This window comes from the organism of the source record quoted next, unplaced genomic scaffold (assembly GCF_019419815.1).
Source record: "Pyrus x bretschneideri cultivar Hongxiangsu unplaced genomic scaffold, Pyrus_bretschneideri_v1 Contig1, whole genome shotgun sequence".
Taxonomy (NCBI): Eukaryota; Viridiplantae; Streptophyta; class Magnoliopsida; order Rosales; family Rosaceae; genus Pyrus; species Pyrus x bretschneideri.
In genome coordinates, this window is record NW_025999390.1 from 15359288 (window position 1) to 15376728 (window position 17441).

Here is a 17441-nt window from a genome sequence, read left to right on the forward strand (position 1 = left end):
AGATATGATACATCAACAAAGGCCAAGATATATTGCATCTACATCTACATCAACAAAGCATCAAGAGATTGAAGTCATGCAAACCGATCCCAGACAACCTTGCCTATCTTTACAAGACGTCATTGCCAAAGTCAACCTTCCAGAAGCTTGTCCGAGGAATTGGTATACCTAACTATCATATGCAATGCTTGTAGTTCTCATTTGGAAGTTCTGTCAAACTCACGGGGAGTATCCACAATTATACTCACTTGATCTGAATGTAATCTTTTTTCCTACGATTAGGAGCATTTTCCCATTGAGTTTTTGCTACGTAACTAGGGTTTAACGAGGCACCCATCCTGGGCTAATCATACCCTTGTGAGCTCTTCTACTTGGGTCCAGAAGACTTATACTTTTGACTTAATGCAACTTCTCACTTTCCTTCTTAGTCTATGGGTTTTTCTCCTACTTTGGGTTTTACCATAGCGAGATTTTGTGAGTTTTACCCTTTTATGCATCCTTCCGTTGATTTAAGACTCGCATTCGCTCATTGTACCAACAACTTCATCAACTGTACTTACTTCATCGCTGAAGACCTCATGCATCATTTACTTAAGTATTTACACACTCAAGAGGGAGTGTTGCAGGTCCTATTAGATTAGGAATGTGATTGTGTAAATCCTAATATATCTACGAATATCTCTTATATTCCTATTAGGAATTGATTACCTATTAAGAGTTGTAATCCTAAAAGAGTAAGGAATTAACCTTCCCAACTACTATAAATAAAGGCGCAAAGGGGAAGCCTCCATAATTGTTCAGTAAATTATGCCTACAACACTTTTAATTATTTTTCTTGTTATTTAATCCATTTTGTATTCCCTTTTGAGATCTATCGTTGGCGGCAAACATCTTTGGTTGGAATAGGAATGAATTTCTTTTCAATAAAAGGGAATGGAATTTAGATTTTATTTTTTGACAACCAAATGCTTTAGTAAGTTAAATTGTTAAATGTAGAAAAATAGCAATTGTGCTGTCAAATGGTCATTGGTGCGATTCTTTCTAGCCACTATCATATGTCAAGAGGACAAAGGAAAAAGGGCTTTGATCCCCTCTTTCGAAAGGCACTACTATATTTTGGTTTTATCCGGCCTCACACAGTCCCCCTTGATACAAAAATTATCTTAATTAGGCAACTTTATGGAACATCTTCAAAGGAAGACATCGACAATGATATGAATTTAAAGCCATGGTAGAAAAACCAAGTGTGGAGAATTAAAGCAATGATAAATCTTCTAAAAGTTCCTAACTCCCTATTTCCCTCTTTTTTCACTATTTTACTTCATAAACAATTAAATCAATAAAAACTTATGAGATGTTTACTTGCTTAAAATGAAAAAATAAATATCAAGTCTCGACTAAGAAGACAATTCGATTTTCTTCTTTTAAATTAAGAGTATAAATTTCCACCTTGAAAAATAAAATTCTAGTGGCCATTTATAATAGTATGACAATGGAGTAAAAAATTGCTGAAGGGAAAAAATGCAAAGACCTTTGCCTATCTACATACACAACATGACAAGAAATTAATAGACTTCCACATTCCATTGCTCTGCTTTCTTCAACTGCTTCTTGTAGTCTGTCCAGTCAATGCCTGCAAAAGTTTATCAAACACAAAATATTAGTCTTTGGCCATGAAAATCTTGTCAAGATTTCAGAGAGACGGACCTGGTAACTACCACCTATTAGCACAACAGGTGTGAGTTTCATTGCAAAGGCTTCGGTGCAATTAGTATTAGAACCGTTCGCTATGTAGTAGACTTTGTTTTGCCAATTTTCCGATGTGATATTTTACATTTTTTCAACAAATGTGGTGCAATCTATTATCTTACCGTCTTTCGCGGCCAATGACACCATGATGTCATCAATACCCTTCTCCATTCCCTTGAGACCACACATGTAAACGTAGGTGTTGTCTTTTTTGAGTAACTCCCATAGCTCTTCTGCATACTGAGCCATTCTGGTTTGGATGTACATCTTCTCTCCCTTGTCGTTGGTTTGCTCTCTGCTGACGGCAAAGTCAAGCCTGAAGTTATCGGGGGCCTTCTCCTTCATCTTCTCGAATTCCTGTATTCCACAATCATTTCTCACTGAGTCAAGTTTTCGGCGAATTGCAAAGGATTGACTGAGAATTAAGAAACTCTTGACATGTCTTACCTCCTTGTAGAGCAATGAGCTACTTGTAGGAACACCCAAGAAGAGCCATGCCAAACCGTTGAACTACACCGTCATGTCAAATTTGATCGTTTGTTAGACACAGGGCCAATCAAAGAACGGATGAGGATTCACCGATCAGATATGCACTTGAGGAAATTGTGTTGTGAGTGTCTTATTTTCATGTATGCTGCGTGCCAAGTGTTCTATGTCAGGAAACTTTCTGAAGGTAAAATCAAGAAGTACTGATGCTTACCTTGTAGTCTTCGTGCTTCTCGAAAAACATTTTCCACAAGAATGATCGAAAAGGAGCGATTCCAGTTCCAGTTCCAAGCTGCATTAGTAAAGAAATGTCAGAAAACCGGAACTATTCATGCGGGATTAAACATTTGAGTGTCCTGTTTTCTTCCTAAATACATAACCTGACAAGTATTTATACCATGATGATGGTTGCATTAGGATCCTTTGGCATAAGCATTTCTTTCCCAACTGGTCCAGTGATCGTGACATCACTCCCAGGCTTCAAGTCACCTGAAACAGAGAAAATTTACACCAAGATGCACCAGCCGGCCTATTCAAACTAGAATTCGAACTACTACAACAAACAAATCGTTTCCCAATAGAAGCCGAACACAGCCTATGTTTATTCTTAATCGAATTGCCTCATGAAATAATTTAATCAGAACTAGGGATATATGTGCTTACACAAAAAGTTTGAACACACTCCTTTAACAATTTCGCCTGCGTCATTGGTGTACACAAGACGTTTCACACAAAGAGAAACCTGGATGGAGGCAATCAGATTCAGACAAAACCACCATCAAATTTGAAGCAAAGATAGAAAAATTTGGATCAGTAAAACGTGTTTACTAATAGCCTAAAGCGGCAATACTGCATGTCAAAAATGCCAGCAGATTCACACCAATTCGTTAAATAACATGAGCATAAAATCCAATTGATTCAACATTTAATTGGAAAAGTGTAAAAATTCACAGTTTTGGAGTCTCCAAAGTCACCAAGGGCACTGCTGGCGATTGAGTACAACCTCAGCTTGTGAGGCTTCCCATTTTTGTCAATACCGTCTGGAATAACTCCAATGGACTGCCCTTCTCTGTAGGGCACCTCTCCTACAAGCAAATAGAACCGTATTATGCATTTTTTCTCTATACGGAAAACAAACTAGGAAATATGCACAGATAGAACTGGTTATAAACTTTTAAGCAAAAATAAAACTAAGATACAGTAAACATACCACAAGCGGTATGTAAAAATTTATAACCGGTTCTATGTATGCATATTTCCTAAAGAATTGGGACTCGAACATACCTTCAGTGCTAAAGACCATGTGCCACGTCTCACCAGGTGCATCATCAGCAGTGATCCTAGTGTTGAGAAGGACTCTGCCAGTGTAGGGATTCTTGGGCTTGAATTTGTTGACAACAACCCCTTCTTCTTGCTTCTTGGATTCCTTCACAACCTTGGCAGGTGGAGCAGGCTCGGTGGTGGTCACCTGGGCTCTGATCAAAGCCACTCTCCCGCCAGCATTGTTGTTGTACAAAGGAACCTGGAGAAACAAACAACCCCCCATGTCACAAAACTCTGTTTCGTACAAGGCGATATTCTACACTAATTTCATCTAAGCTACATGAAGCGGAACTCAAACTCGGTCCCAAGTGATTAATTTACCAGGGCTAGGAATTTGTACCTTTTTTAGGGTGATTCTGTCAGGTGAGATTATGGAGGTCCTGGTGGGGAGGGCGGAGGACTTGGAGGAGGGGAAGGAGACAGCAGCAGTTACAGCTGCAGCCATGGCTGTGGAGTTAAAATGCTGAGGAGGAACAGGGAGAAGAAATAAAAGAGTAGCAAAAGTTCGATGTTTTATGAGAGAATTGTGTGAAATGTGGGATCTTTTTGGTGGGTTTTGGATTAAAGATAGGTGGTAGAGATTTGAGGGCAACGCAGTGGCAGATGTAAGGATAAGTCTTTTGTGTAATGTATGACTCTCACCCAAACTTTGATTTTTTGATTCACAAACGGTGCACTACCCAAGCTTTGTTGTATTTAGTATGGACTGAGACCCCTCTCAAAAGATGATAGTGACTTTTGGTCACATACTATACAAGTGTATTGTTACACAACATAACTACTTTGTATCATTATTCTAAAACACCCGCCTAATGCCGTCTAGGTGCTAGGTGGTTGGCTACCGTCCCGGTTAATTTTTAGAAATTTGAAATTTAAGAAAGAGTGTCTAGACCTGCCTAGGCGTCCGCCTTGACCCACCCAAGTCGCAACTCTCACTTAAACAGAAAATAGATAATTTTCATTTGCATTTTATTTTTTTAATAAATTGAAAGAGACTTGTTCAATACTTGGATGGACATCCATAATATTTTTTTCTTTAACAAAGAATATTAATTAGACTAGGGGGCAGGCTAAGTTTCAAAATGGACTAGCAATAATAATGTGGTTCAAATCCGTCTTAGACGAGAATCGAACCTAAAACCTTTCACTTACAAGTGATGAGGAATACTACTAGACCGTAGTACTAAATGGCTCTTAGATGGACACTCATTATATGTTTGATCCCCGTGTTCTCATTATGTTTTGATACTTAATCTATATGTCATTTTACAATTTTTGTATCTCTATACATTTACGTAATTATTTTAAGGGAAAAATTTTAAAATGTCATATGAACTTGTTCATATTTTTCAATTTGTCATATAAACTAAAATTTTAAGCAATTTGTCATACCAACTTTACAAAATGATTAATTTGTCATCTCACCCTAACTCCGTTAAGTTTTCCATCCAATATAAGTCATGTACCTCACACATGACTTGTGTTCGGGGTTATTTAGGTCATTTTAACACTTTTCACAAGTTTTAACTTTTCTCTAGTACAAACACTTAAATTTTTTATTTTTCTTTAGCGAATAAGCTCCATTTATAGCACAAAACGTTAACCTGTTTCTCATTTATAGAGTCCTTATGAAATTATGTCTTTGTGACATGCTAAAATGCAAACTCCCACTTGTGTATGATTACATATTTGGAATAATCAGAAGATAGTGCATTGCATGATCATTTCATTGCTATCATATCAAAAATATTGTTCTATTGCCTGAGAAATCCTATAGTTTTTTGTCGAATACAACTTAATAAAAGGAAAGTAAGACATTAAAATAATCGAAATAACCCTAAACACAAGTCATATGTGAGGCACATGACTAATATTGGATAGAAAACTTAATAGAGTTATGGAGAGATAACAAATTAATGATTTCTAAAAGTTGGTAGGACAAATTGCTTAAAATTTTGGTTTATTTTCCCAAAAATTTCTAAATGACATGCTATTGTACAAATGAATATTCAACAATGCTATATTCTTGTGACTAGTATTACGATCTAGTGTTATTCTTATTCACTTGTAAATTAGAAATTTTAGGTTCACGGGGGGTTTAACCAAATTTCACATTTTGACCACACGAAGAAGAAAAAACATTTTCACAAAAAAAAAAAAAAAAAAAATTAGAATTTTGGGCTATGCGCCCATGGCTAGCAGACTTGGCTTCCGGCATTGATATTGGACCGGGTTCACATGAGAGCCAAGTGGACCCAAATGAGTTTGATCCAAGCCTGATCCAGTATAGTCAGAAATCAGAATCAATAAACTCTTTTGATTTGGTTTGGATCCAATTTTTTATGCTATGGAGGACAGGGTGAAGAAAATGTTTGCGAAGCCGATCCAACTAGCCGGCCGAGTTGCAAAGGCTTTGGACACGGCCTTTGCGATATCCAAGCAGGACGACGAGCGGAGATGCATCATATAGCTCAAATTCGAGGCCAAGACTGTCAAAGATGTTCATCTCTGAGTGTCCAGATCGAGCTATGACTTGGCCGCCCTAGGCACGTACGATCTCCCCAAACGTTGGATTGACGACGACATGGAAAACGTCCGAGCAAGAAAACTGCATTGCCTCATATGCTATACATAGCACTGCATGTACCGAAAAGCAATGTATTAAAAGCGTGAGGCGTGGGCGAGGCGTCCAAGGGATGGCCCAGCCTAGGCGTGAGGTGAAGCCTTACGGGACCTTAAATAATAGAGGACTGCTGAGAAAAACAGAGGAAACAAGGACTCTTGGGGTTTTAAAAATAAAAGAAAAATAGACTTGGCCAAAACGACGTCGTTTTGGGCCAAGTTATTTAAAAAAAAAAATTAAAGACTTGACCAAAATGATGTCGTTTTGGGCCAAGTTATTTAAAAAAAAAATTAAAGACTTGGTCCAAAATGACGTTTTGGACCAAGTCTTTAAAAAAAACAAAAAATCCCTCTTCTTCTTCACGGTCGTCTTTCTTGTGAAGATGCCGCACAACTTGCAATCCTAAACCCAGATGGCAGAGCTTGAAAATAGAGCAGTCGACTTCAATTTTGGGTCGCGGATGGATCTGGGAATGCCCGCCAACCGCCTTTAGGTGTGCCTTAGCCGCCTAGTCTCGCCTTGGCGAGTTTTCGCCCACTCCCACTAGGCAGAGGCGTTATCACTCCTGCTCTACCTCCAAAGCCATCTAGGTGCACCTCGGGGCACGTCTTTTAAAACATTGCCGAAAAGTGAAGAAAATTGAATCATTTTGCTTATATCTATGTAAACTTTGTGGAAGAAAACTGAATCATTTTACTATAATCATAGATTGCTTCAAATTTGATCAATAACTTGACATCAAGATTCGTTGTTAGAGATATGTGAAAATAAACCATTGTGACGGAGCGATAGGCTACTTTTTGTGATCTTTTTGTCACTTGGTCGTCTACATCATGATCTAACGAGACCATGATTACATTACATTCTACATCATGATCTAACGAGACCATGATTACATTACATAGCAGTTGCGATATTTTGACTAATTAGTGGGATTTGGATCCTCTCCGGATCCCCTCCTTGGGGATCTCGGGGATCAAGGCACAAGGACCGTTCATCAAAGATCGTGTGACCACAATTAAATGCTTTTTATATTTTTAAAAGTAAAGCAATCTCGTTTTGCGTAAAAAAAATTTAATTGTGGCCACACGATCTTTGATGAACGGTTCTTGTGCTTTGATCCCTAGGATCCCCAGGGAGGAGATCCGGAGAGGATCCAAATCCTATTTAGTGCACCTTACATTGGCTTTTCAACACATTTTTTATTTTTAATAATACATGTCTTATACACATCCACACTTTTTTTTTCCTGTGTTATTGAAGAAAAATACTATAGACTAATTTTTTTATCAAATAAATAATTTTACAATACAAGAATCTAAGAGTATTACATTTACATCTCTAACATTCCTAGAATTTTTTCTTAAAATAATTTCATATTTTTGTTCTCTTTTTTACTTCCAAAGACACCCATTGTTATTGTTGTTAATACGAATTATTTGTTAAGTTGTTAGGCTGTCAGACAACCTATAAGAGGAGAGATTTTTTAGAATGACTAGTACACGAGGTGATACACTATGTATGACTATATAAATATTGAAATATGTGTGTTAAAAAGTTAATAACTTAAAAAAAAAAAAAATTTAACACCACTGAAATAAAAAACGTAATGTACCACGTGCCACTAAACAGTTGGTTAGTAGTTGTGATAAATAGCAAGTCTGTAATAAAATATTACTTGTTGTAGAAGTTGTTACTTGATAAATAGAAAGATACCTTCGAGTAAAAGTTGAAATGGAGATTCGCATCACGTTCTGCAGCTACTCCTCCGACACAGTTCCCCATTCTTGCTGACTCCCCTAGTATAGGGTTACTGGCTAGGGTTTTAGGGTCTACAAATGAAACAGAAAAAGTGGGTCAGTAGCTAGGGTGCACTGCTTACCTTCCACTGCTTATTCGTTTTGTTTTGACGTCCCAATTCACGTATACCGATACCTGCAAGGATATATGGGGGATGGGGGAGGGGGGAACGTGTTCGGCTAAGGATTTGCCGATTTGGAGCTTTGCCTTTGTAAATTGCTCCCGTGCACTAGATGTCAATTTGCCAGGACTCCATACATGCGCAATGTTTGGCCTTTCGTGAAAACAGCTAAATGTTGGTGGGTATGACCTTCGTGAAGTACTTGGTTAGCTGTTTTTACGAAGGATCAAATACCGTATGTGTATGGATTCAAACGCCATCATCAATTGGATGACAAATTGGCGTCCAATCCATTGGAGCTATTCATGATGTCTCCAACATGCTGGAAGATTTTATTGGTGATGGAAGTTAGACCCATCGAGACTGAAGAAGATGGTTTGCTCACAACATCAAGAGTAGAATTGTCATCTTGAGCTCCTAATCAATTGTTATATTCCTACTGTATATGGTTAATTTGTCTCCACCACATGTGTCATTCTTTGCATGCTATCCAAAAATAAGGATTCAATGATCAAAAACCATGGTTGTTGCAAAGTCATCCAAATTCATGGGAAATAAATTATGCTTATAATCATTGGAAACACTAATGAAAATGATTTGAAAACTTTGAGTTTTAACGATAAGATCAAAATTAAAGGGCAAAGTGAATAGTATCAAGATTGACTTTTTAGTGTAAAAATATGATTTTTCGTTAAAGTGAACAGTACCGAAAGTTTTTGTTAAAATTTCCACCATCATTCTCATTCTGTGTACATATTATTGAATTGATTTATTCATTTGTCAAAAAAGTGAACTAGTTGTGTTTAGTTACATCAAATTTGTCAAGCTGATGTAGATTGTCGCCTAGCTGGTATTCGTGTCGCCTACTCGCCAATACGTTGAAAATACACTCTCTACTTGCATAGAATTTCATAATTGTAGGTTGTATTTGGCTTGGAGACACTGTGTTTTTACTTTCTTTACCATATTTTGGTTCAGAAAACGAGCAGTTCCGATCACTGGAGGAAAGTCACTCGTCAGCTGCTACTCGCATTAGTTACCCGAACAAGAGCTACTGCTTACGTAAGGTTCCTGATGGTGCTTGTCTTACTAACAGTTTCACAAGTGAATCCGTGATCGGTGACATGGTTTTCTGATAAGTTGCAGTCTTTCTGATTATGCAAGCTATTGCAGATATGGATAGTGAAGATATTCTTTTTACTCTTCACTCATTCAAAAGCAACAACAAAGTTTTATTCCACTAAATAAGATCAGTTGTATGAATTGTAGAATACCATTGTGCTCGATTTTGCGCCAATTCTTCTGTTAGCTCTAAGTACTCATATTTTTTCTTTAAGTCTCTTTCCAAGTCTTTCTAGGTCTAAATACTCGTATTTTTTCTTAAAGTCTTTTTTCAAGTCTTTCTAGATCTTCTACTTCTTTTGTAATTGCATTTTATAATCGCAACATCTATAAATCTTCGATTCACATGTCCAAAGCACTTTAACTAATTTTCTTTCATCTCATCTTCAATCTCAGCCACTCTTGTTTTCTCTCATATATCCTCGTTCTCCTCATTCTCTCTTCAATCACGACACCGTAAAATTCCCTCTCGCATGAGTTAAAATAGATGAGTTTTAAGGTTGTAGAGGTACATTGCAGATAATCTTTTTACTTCTGCATTCTGATTTGAAATGAGTAACTGATGTAATCAGATGAACAGTATTGAAGTGAATCTAGTTTTACGGCGTGGTGTTTGAAATTTATGTCAAAACTGTCCTTTTATAAGCTAAAGTTGTCAGTAAATCTTCAGATAACGCGAAGAAGAACCATCTTTAGCATAAAATAAAAACTCGGGCATGCTAAAATTGAGAAGAAGATTTTAATTTGACTGAGAAAGCTGTAAATTACATAGTATGTACACTCAATGAGAATCATAAAAACAGAGACAAAAGAATGAAATGTTTTCCTTATTGTTTCGGGCATGGGAAGACCGAAGACCACTTTGCCTTGTGATTGAATCAATGGAATCCCCTGGAGCCCCTGGACTGATAAAGATCCAACCTGCTCTTAGCTTCTTGTAACAACATTTCGAGCGATTCATCTTGGGTCATATTTGATTGCTTGGACGCCCATTCGAGCACCGAGAGCACCTCAGCCTGGGCAAGTTCTTGGCTGTCGGGTACATGAAGTGCAATGTAGCACATGAGAACCAATGCGGGAATTTGAACAATTTGCTCCCCGAGATACACAAGCTGGATCAAGTGCTTAGCGCCACCTGCACTTATTATTGCCTTGGAATGGTCGAGATGAAGATAGTTGTCTGTACAGGCAAACTTTGAGAGGGCAATGGTAGCCTCCCTGGTAACCTCAGCCTCTCTTTCATCGAGAAGCCGCACTAACGGGCCAATCATTCTCGTCTCAGTTGCCCTAAACGTCCTTGCCAAATTCCCAATAGCTTTGATGCATGGAATCAGGAGGTCTGAATCTGCATCAGCTTTCTCAGTAATCTTCTGAAGTTGATCAACCACTGACTTGCAAGCCGGAGAATTAGGCTTGAAGGCTGATTTTCTCAACTCAGCATCTTTCTCCGCTACCGCTGTAATCTCCATTAACGCCATCGCAGAATTGAGCTGAACATCTTCGGAGCCCTTCTCCAAGAGCACTGCAAAACATAGCAGTGCTCTGGACTCCGTGATACTGCGGCAAATAGGCGAGTTCCCCTTGGCTAGCTGCCAAAGAGCTCTGGCCGCCATTGCTTTCATGTTGGCCTTGATGGCAGGGTCTTCCAATTCCCTCCCCTTAATGTTAGTCCCGGAATGACCATGATGATGGTGAGACTGTTGGTGCTGAGGATTCTGCTTTCCGTTGATATTGCCGTTGCCGTTGGCATTGGTGGTTTGACTCCCACCAATAGCTTGGTGTTGAGGAAGCTTCGACCCGGCATGCATTGCCATGGTACTGGCAACAACATTGTGCATCAGACTCGGGATTTGATTACCCAACGGATGAGGAATGTGACTGTAACCCAGCTTCTCATCCTCCTCACCCGCCTTGTTCGAATGGTTATTGGCATTCGAATTATTGGTTGCCACCACAACAGCATGAATCGATGTAGCTTTGTTGAAGGTAATAGAATACTTACTATGCTCCTGAACAGTTTCAAAAGCAAGATGGCTGACCAGCAGCCGAATGATGTTATGCTGTGCAAAAAGATCCTGGCATTTGGGGTAGTGACCTGCAAGCTCCGACACCGCCTGGGCCACCATTGCTTGCACCTTCATCGGACCTTCTTTGAGGATTTTGGCAAACACCGAGCACACACCGGCGTGAATCATGTGCTCCACGCTCTCCGGATCACGGCCGAGCAGCCCGAGTGCCTCCGCAGCGTACTCTTGGCCTTCTGGTTTGCCCTCTTTGACCAATTTCAACAAGGGTCCGACTCCACCTTCCTCAATTATCAGCTTCCCGTACCGATCATTGTCCCTAGCAAGCGAAACGAGTGAATGCTGCCGCATCGGATCGGTCCTCAACCGACCCAGTATGCAGAATCGCAATCTGCTCCCAAATGAAGCACAAAATTGGCTCGTTTGCTGCGATCGGAGGCAGCCCCAAGTACCCGTCTTCCCGGGTATCAGCCGGAGCCGACACCCGGAGCAGCCACGACAGGTCGCCAATGGAGTTTTCAAGCTGCGACGACATTTTCCGGAACTGGGCAGCCGGGATAATGGTGAAGACTCGCTTCATGATACCGTTGGCGCGGCATTTGAGCACCAAAGACAAAGCCTTGTCGAGTACCTGCTCTGTCTCGTCGATGATCCGCCGAGTCGGGCGCTCGTAGAGGTCGGAGCTGGCTCTCGCCGCCTGCCGGAGCAACCCCGCCAGCTTTTCAGTCTTGGATTTCAGCTCCAAGCACTCCTGCTTAGACGAACTGGCCTCGTCGGCGGCCTTCGTGACCTGATCAGCGAGCTGGATCGGTTTCGCCAAGATTTGCTTCACTATGTCCGCCATGGCTGGCACGGCGGACCAGGGACACAAAAGTGTTTGATGAAATGTCTGACCGAAAAATCACAGATTGGATCAAACTAGACAAATGGGTTTTCTTGTTTTGGTGTCTGGAATCGGGTTCTCTATATCTTGAGAGGAAGAAGATTGGAGATGTGAATTGGGTAATGTGCTATGTGCTTCGTGCTATGTGTATGCGTGTGGCAGGTCTGGTAGAGAAGTTGCAGAAACTCGGAGATGAATGGTTTAGGCGGACGCAACGTTGGCTTAGGGCGCCCCCAGGGGGGGGGGGGTGGTTGGAAGGATGAGGGAGAGAGAGAGAGAGAGAGGGAGAGAGAGAGAGAGATGGCTCGAAAGTGTGGTGGTTTTGGGTTTTTTGTTGTTGGTTTTGGGTTTTTGTTGTGCTGCAAGTTTGCAACAGTCTCTGATGTCTGTCGACGAGTTCCACTACGAGGTCAGGTCAAACGCGTATTTCTTCACATATATAAAAATACGGTGACCTTTTCTTTCTTTACCGGATCAAATTTCATTTTCTTGATTTTCTTATGTTAGTTTTTTAAACGTCTTTTTTTTCTGGGAATAAATACACATAAAGGATATATGCAAGTGACTTGAATTTTTTTCACATACATCGTATATTAACACAATACCACTATTTATAAGGAATACTATTAAACATTAGTTCTTAAAGAGAGATTTTTTTTATTATATCGAAAACACGTTTCAGTACATCAAATATTATATAAGTAAATGAACATTTCAAAAGAATATTCACTATATTGTATCGCTTATTGTATCAAACCCTAATTCTTAATACACTAAGGCCTCCTTTGATATATAGAATCGGAAATGACTAATAATACAGAGCCAGATATTTGGTGTCCTAACGTATTAAATAATACCCAGACTAAATTATACAACCCCACCAATTTAGTACACCTCTCGCCTGCTAAATTATACCCCCAAAAGCTGTGTATTATTGGTCCGACTCTCTCCCTCCCTCCCTCCACCGCACGCTCTTCCTCTTCGGTTATGTCGAAGACTCGAAGGTGCTTGAACCTAACCCTCCGAGTCACGGTCTTGGATCTCAGTGATAAACCGGCCATCTGGTGGTAGTTGGTTGCCGTTGGTTTCTCATGCTTCACCTCTGAGCTCTCTTCGATTTGCGGCATTCCTGAAGATTTCCGTTCTGCAATTGGTTTCAACACATTATACCCCATGTTAGGGCAACAGTCCTTGGTGGGAACTTTGAATTTGCTGCACTAGTCCGATACTACATAAAACGCCAAACTAATTTAGTCAATACTAGACGATAACTATTTATCTTATACGACTAAAATAATTAATACAATCGGAGCTGTCAAACGAGACCTAAATAATATCTCGTTCCCCAGAGGAAATTAACGAATTACTCATAGAATATACTCTAAGAAAATTAGAAAATGATGGCAGGCTGTCATTTTTTGTTCTTTTTTTTTTTAAACTACAAGCCCCCACTGGGTCCATATAACCCTTCAGGTTGCAGAGTCGTGCAGATGAGCTCTGTTTTGCTTGGCAGGTAACTATTGACTCTTTGCTACGTGTCATTTTAAATACCGTAAAAATAATTTCTCCACACTTATTTTCTCTAGATGCATATATTCACTTATGGGAAAAGTATAGCTCTAATTTTATAAGCCATTATTAGTTATAGTCCAATTTTGTTTAATTTTTGAGTTAGTACTGCAGTAATTTATTGTCCACATCAACTTATTTGTATTATCTTGCCACATTTACCCTTAAAAATTGACTAATCAAGTAATTACTGTTTTTTTAATTTGTGATTAAAGTTAATCTTATCCTTAATTATAGGATTATTTTTAGGGATTTAAATCTCATTTTTTCTTCTCCCTCCACAAACCGTTCATTTTTCTTTTCTTGTTTCAATTCTCTTTTCTTGTTTCTCCCTCACAATATCTTTCTCTTCCTGCATTATTCTGCCCAATAATCTTCTTCCATAATATTCATCTTCTGCCCCTCCTCCTTCCATAAAGATGATCAATATATATTTGATTGGATTAAAAAAAAGATTGCACTAGTCAATCTTATGTTTTGGGGTTCCACAAAATCACTTCTTTTTTCTTCCACGAATTGCATACTCTTAGGATTCTCGTTTATTCACATATAATTGCATGTATCTGGGAAATAAAATTGAATGTATCTGGGAAATAAAATATTTGTCTTCCTAAATCCAAAAGAGATTGCACTAGTAAATCTTATGTTTTGGGGTTCCACAAAATCACTTCTTTTTTCTTCCACAAATTGCATACTCTTATTGTGACAACCCGTCCCGAATTATTTGTACCCTAGGTGTGAAATGACGATTTTGCCTTTGGTAGTTATTTGTCATTTTGGGGTGATTGTTTTGTTGTATTGTTGGTTGCACCTGGACCACACACACCTACACCCACGTCATCTTCTCCCGTGCTCTCTCTATCGCAAACTCCCACATCATCTTTATTTAATCGTACTTTTATTATTATCTTTTGCTTTCGCACTGTGCACATGGCTATGTCACCCTCACGTGACGGCCAGCATGCCTTGATTTCGGTCGGGGTGTGTCACTTATGATTCTCGTTTATGCATATACAATTGCATGTATCTAGGAAATAAAATTGAATGTATTTGGGAAATAAAATATTTGTCTTCCTAAAGAGTAGGTATACATAAAATTGAATGTATTTGGGAAATAAAATCCTAAATGCCCCACCAAAGGAATAAACCCTCCATCCCCAGCACTCACAGTCACCAAATTGCTGCTCCACTTTGATCTGTGCCTTCCACCAATTTAGGTAAACAAAATTTTGTTTTGTTTTTTTGGGACATAAGGGAGAATATCAAACAAATTAAGATGACATCATAATTAAAGATCCCCAAACACCAAGGTACAAGCACAGAAACTAAAACAAACTTTGAATCAAATGGATATATAAAAACTCTGGCCATACGAGGAGGATTGAAGATGCATAAATCATTCCACCAAAACAGGTAGATAAAAATAAATGAATTAATTCCACCCATAGAGGTAGAATGAAAACCCTTTTCCACCCATAGAGGTGGACAAAAACACATAACTTACGTACCTCTATCATAGGTTTTTTTTTTCTTTTTATCTACCTCTCACAATTGTTTTACTTTTATTTTTGATAAACTTATCATACTTGTTGTATATGGATTTTTAATATTTTTTTTATGAGAAAGTAGATAAAGGCATTTGAAATTCAAATTTAACAAATTAAAATATATTTTTATTTTTACTTTAAGGGGCAAAATGGACATACTAACGTATCAAATGAAACTGGACTTGATCTGAAAGTAGGTGATTTTTTTGGACTTGGATCAAAATGCCCCTTTATTTATTTAGATAATGTAAAATAACGATATATTTATTTATTTATGACATGAATAAACTTAAAAAAAAAATCAAGAGACTCAAAAGAACAGAAGTGTATTTTGATAAAAAAAAAAAATAAATAAATAAAGAGAAATGTACAGGAAAAAGAAAAAGAATAACGGAAACCATTTTTCTATTTTTGTTGTTGGCCATGAGTTGATTATTCATTGATCTATTTATTTACGATGTCATTTGGGCTTGATCGTTGATAAGTTGTAATTTGTATCTGATCTGTGCCTCGAGTTTTTCTATAAAGAAGTTCTAAATTAAGCTTGAAGTAAACAAGGTTGGCGTGAAATCCATTAAAAAATAAAATAAAATTGGATTGACTTCGTGACATTGAGATAAGTTTAGTTTTAGATAACTGGCACGACATCACTGCTACTTTGCAATTGCGAGATCGCTTAAAACGTCAGGCATCCTTATTTTAACCCTTGTTTTATATACAACTAATAACTAATAAGCAGATCCACAAACGTTAAGGTTAATATAGTAATCAACTCAAGATTTTAAAAAGACAGTTCAACGAATTAGTGATATACTACTAATTGGTGCAATGTCAATGATGTCTCTAACTAGAACACTGGCGTTTCATCGCAATCCCAAAGATTTGAGAATTGAGTGTGTATTAGAACCATTCCTTTAAGTAGTAACTTATTTTGCCAAGTTTTAGATGTGATATTTCTTCAACAAAATAGGAATACAACACATCAAGTTGGTCACGAAATGACATAAAAAAAAAAAAAAAAAAGATTTGAAAACTTTGAGTTTTAACGATAATGACAAAATAAAGGGTAAAGTGAATAGTACCAAGATTGACTTTTTAGAGTAAAAATGTGATTTTTCGTTAAAATAAACAACACTGGAAGCATTTTGTTAAAGTTCCTTAAAAAAAAAAACATGAAATAATACTTTTGAGATGGTATTGAATATTTCGAATTTTTTAACAGTAAGACCTTTAACCAAATATCTAATTGTTGAAAAGTCCAAAAAAAAATTTATGCTGTAGAGGATTATAGAATTTTTGATATCCAAATTGGAATGCTCAAACATAGATTTTTTGTTTATTTTCCAGAACTTTAGAACTTGGTTGGAAACAAGATTCTGAATGTTTGTTTTGGACATAAACAGGCCCAAACCATCTCTGTGGCACCTTTTCGATCTCTTAATCAGGTTTTTGACCTGACCTGGCTTGTGGCATTGGAAGCCGCGCGTGCCCTCAAAGCTGTCTCCGGAGAGAGATTTTTTATGTGCGGAAAACACTGTTTGGTACATTGATGCAGGGTGTGCTAGGCCTCATTTCCGACGCGCTAAAAAAATTCTTGTCCACTGGGACATCGGTGAAACCCTTTTCTTTTTCCCTCAAGCCAGGGCCAATTTAAGCCGGTCCCAACAAATGCAGACAATGTTTTAACTTCTTATATTGCACAGGATTATACTGCTTGGAAATCCAGCGACAAATTGGGGTTGAAATGGACAACTGGACGGGATAGTTTGCCTATGGACTAGTTGCATGCATGTTATTACGTTTGGCCAACTGCCCCACCTATTTTAATTGTATCGTATCATATTTTTTGGTATTAATGTATAGGGTGTTCATATTTGGTAGTTGGAAATGAAAAATGTGGAATTCGCAAGCTGCCAAATTTAATAAAAAGAATTTTAACGAAACACTCTTAGTACTGTTTACTTTTAATGAAAAATCATATTTTTACCTTTTTCTGATACTATTCACTACACCTTTATTTGTCATTTTTCATTAAAACAAAAAAATTTTAAGACCTTTCGTTAGTTTTTCTTTAATTATTAAATTAATGTTTGGTGGTAGAGTTAGTGGAGGTTGAAGTAATCATTGTGTGGGAATTGCGTCTAATATGTGATTCATGTTGACTTGTTCTCGAAAGTGCTCTCTCATTTTTTGT

General features: G+C 38.0%; 1 protein-coding gene and 1 non-coding gene across 2 annotated transcripts; both read right to left on the reverse strand.

Annotated features, from left to right (window-relative positions):
- Positions 1–1393: 1393 nt before the first annotated feature.
- LOC103953478 (ferredoxin--NADP reductase, leaf isozyme, chloroplastic) lies at positions 1394–4098 on the reverse strand. The gene is made up of 9 exons (XM_009365215.2): positions 3899–4098; positions 3520–3757; positions 3187–3320; positions 2899–2977; positions 2633–2724; positions 2450–2527; positions 2197–2259; positions 1872–2106; positions 1394–1633 (listed from the first exon to the last, which is right to left on the reverse strand). Exons 1-9 carry the CDS (start codon positions 4001–4003, stop codon positions 1566–1568), a joined length of 1092 nt encoding a protein of 363 aa, XP_009363490.2. The 5' UTR covers positions 4004–4098; the 3' UTR covers positions 1394–1565.
- A 5851-nt stretch (positions 4099–9949) lies between these two features.
- On the reverse strand, positions 9950–12358 carry LOC103953479. Its single transcript, XR_007259970.1, has one exon. It is a non-coding gene; the product is annotated as an uncharacterized LOC103953479 (transcript).
- Between the last annotated feature and the right edge of the window lie 5083 nt (positions 12359–17441).

Bases quoted from the DNA above. Each gene is read 5' to 3' on its own strand.
- LOC103953478 (XM_009365215.2), bottom strand. From the start codon at position 4,003: ATGGCTGCAGCTGTAACTGCTGCTGTCTCCTTCCCCTCCTCCAAGTCC. The intron at 3,321-3,519 runs GTATGTTCGAGT...ATTTGCTTGTAG, and splicing joins CATGGTCTTTAGCACTGAAG to GAGAGGTGCCCTACAGAGAA. The intron at 2,978-3,186 runs GTGAATTTTTAC...GCCTCCATCCAG, and splicing joins ACTTTGGAGACTCCAAAACT to GTTTCTCTTTGTGTGAAACG.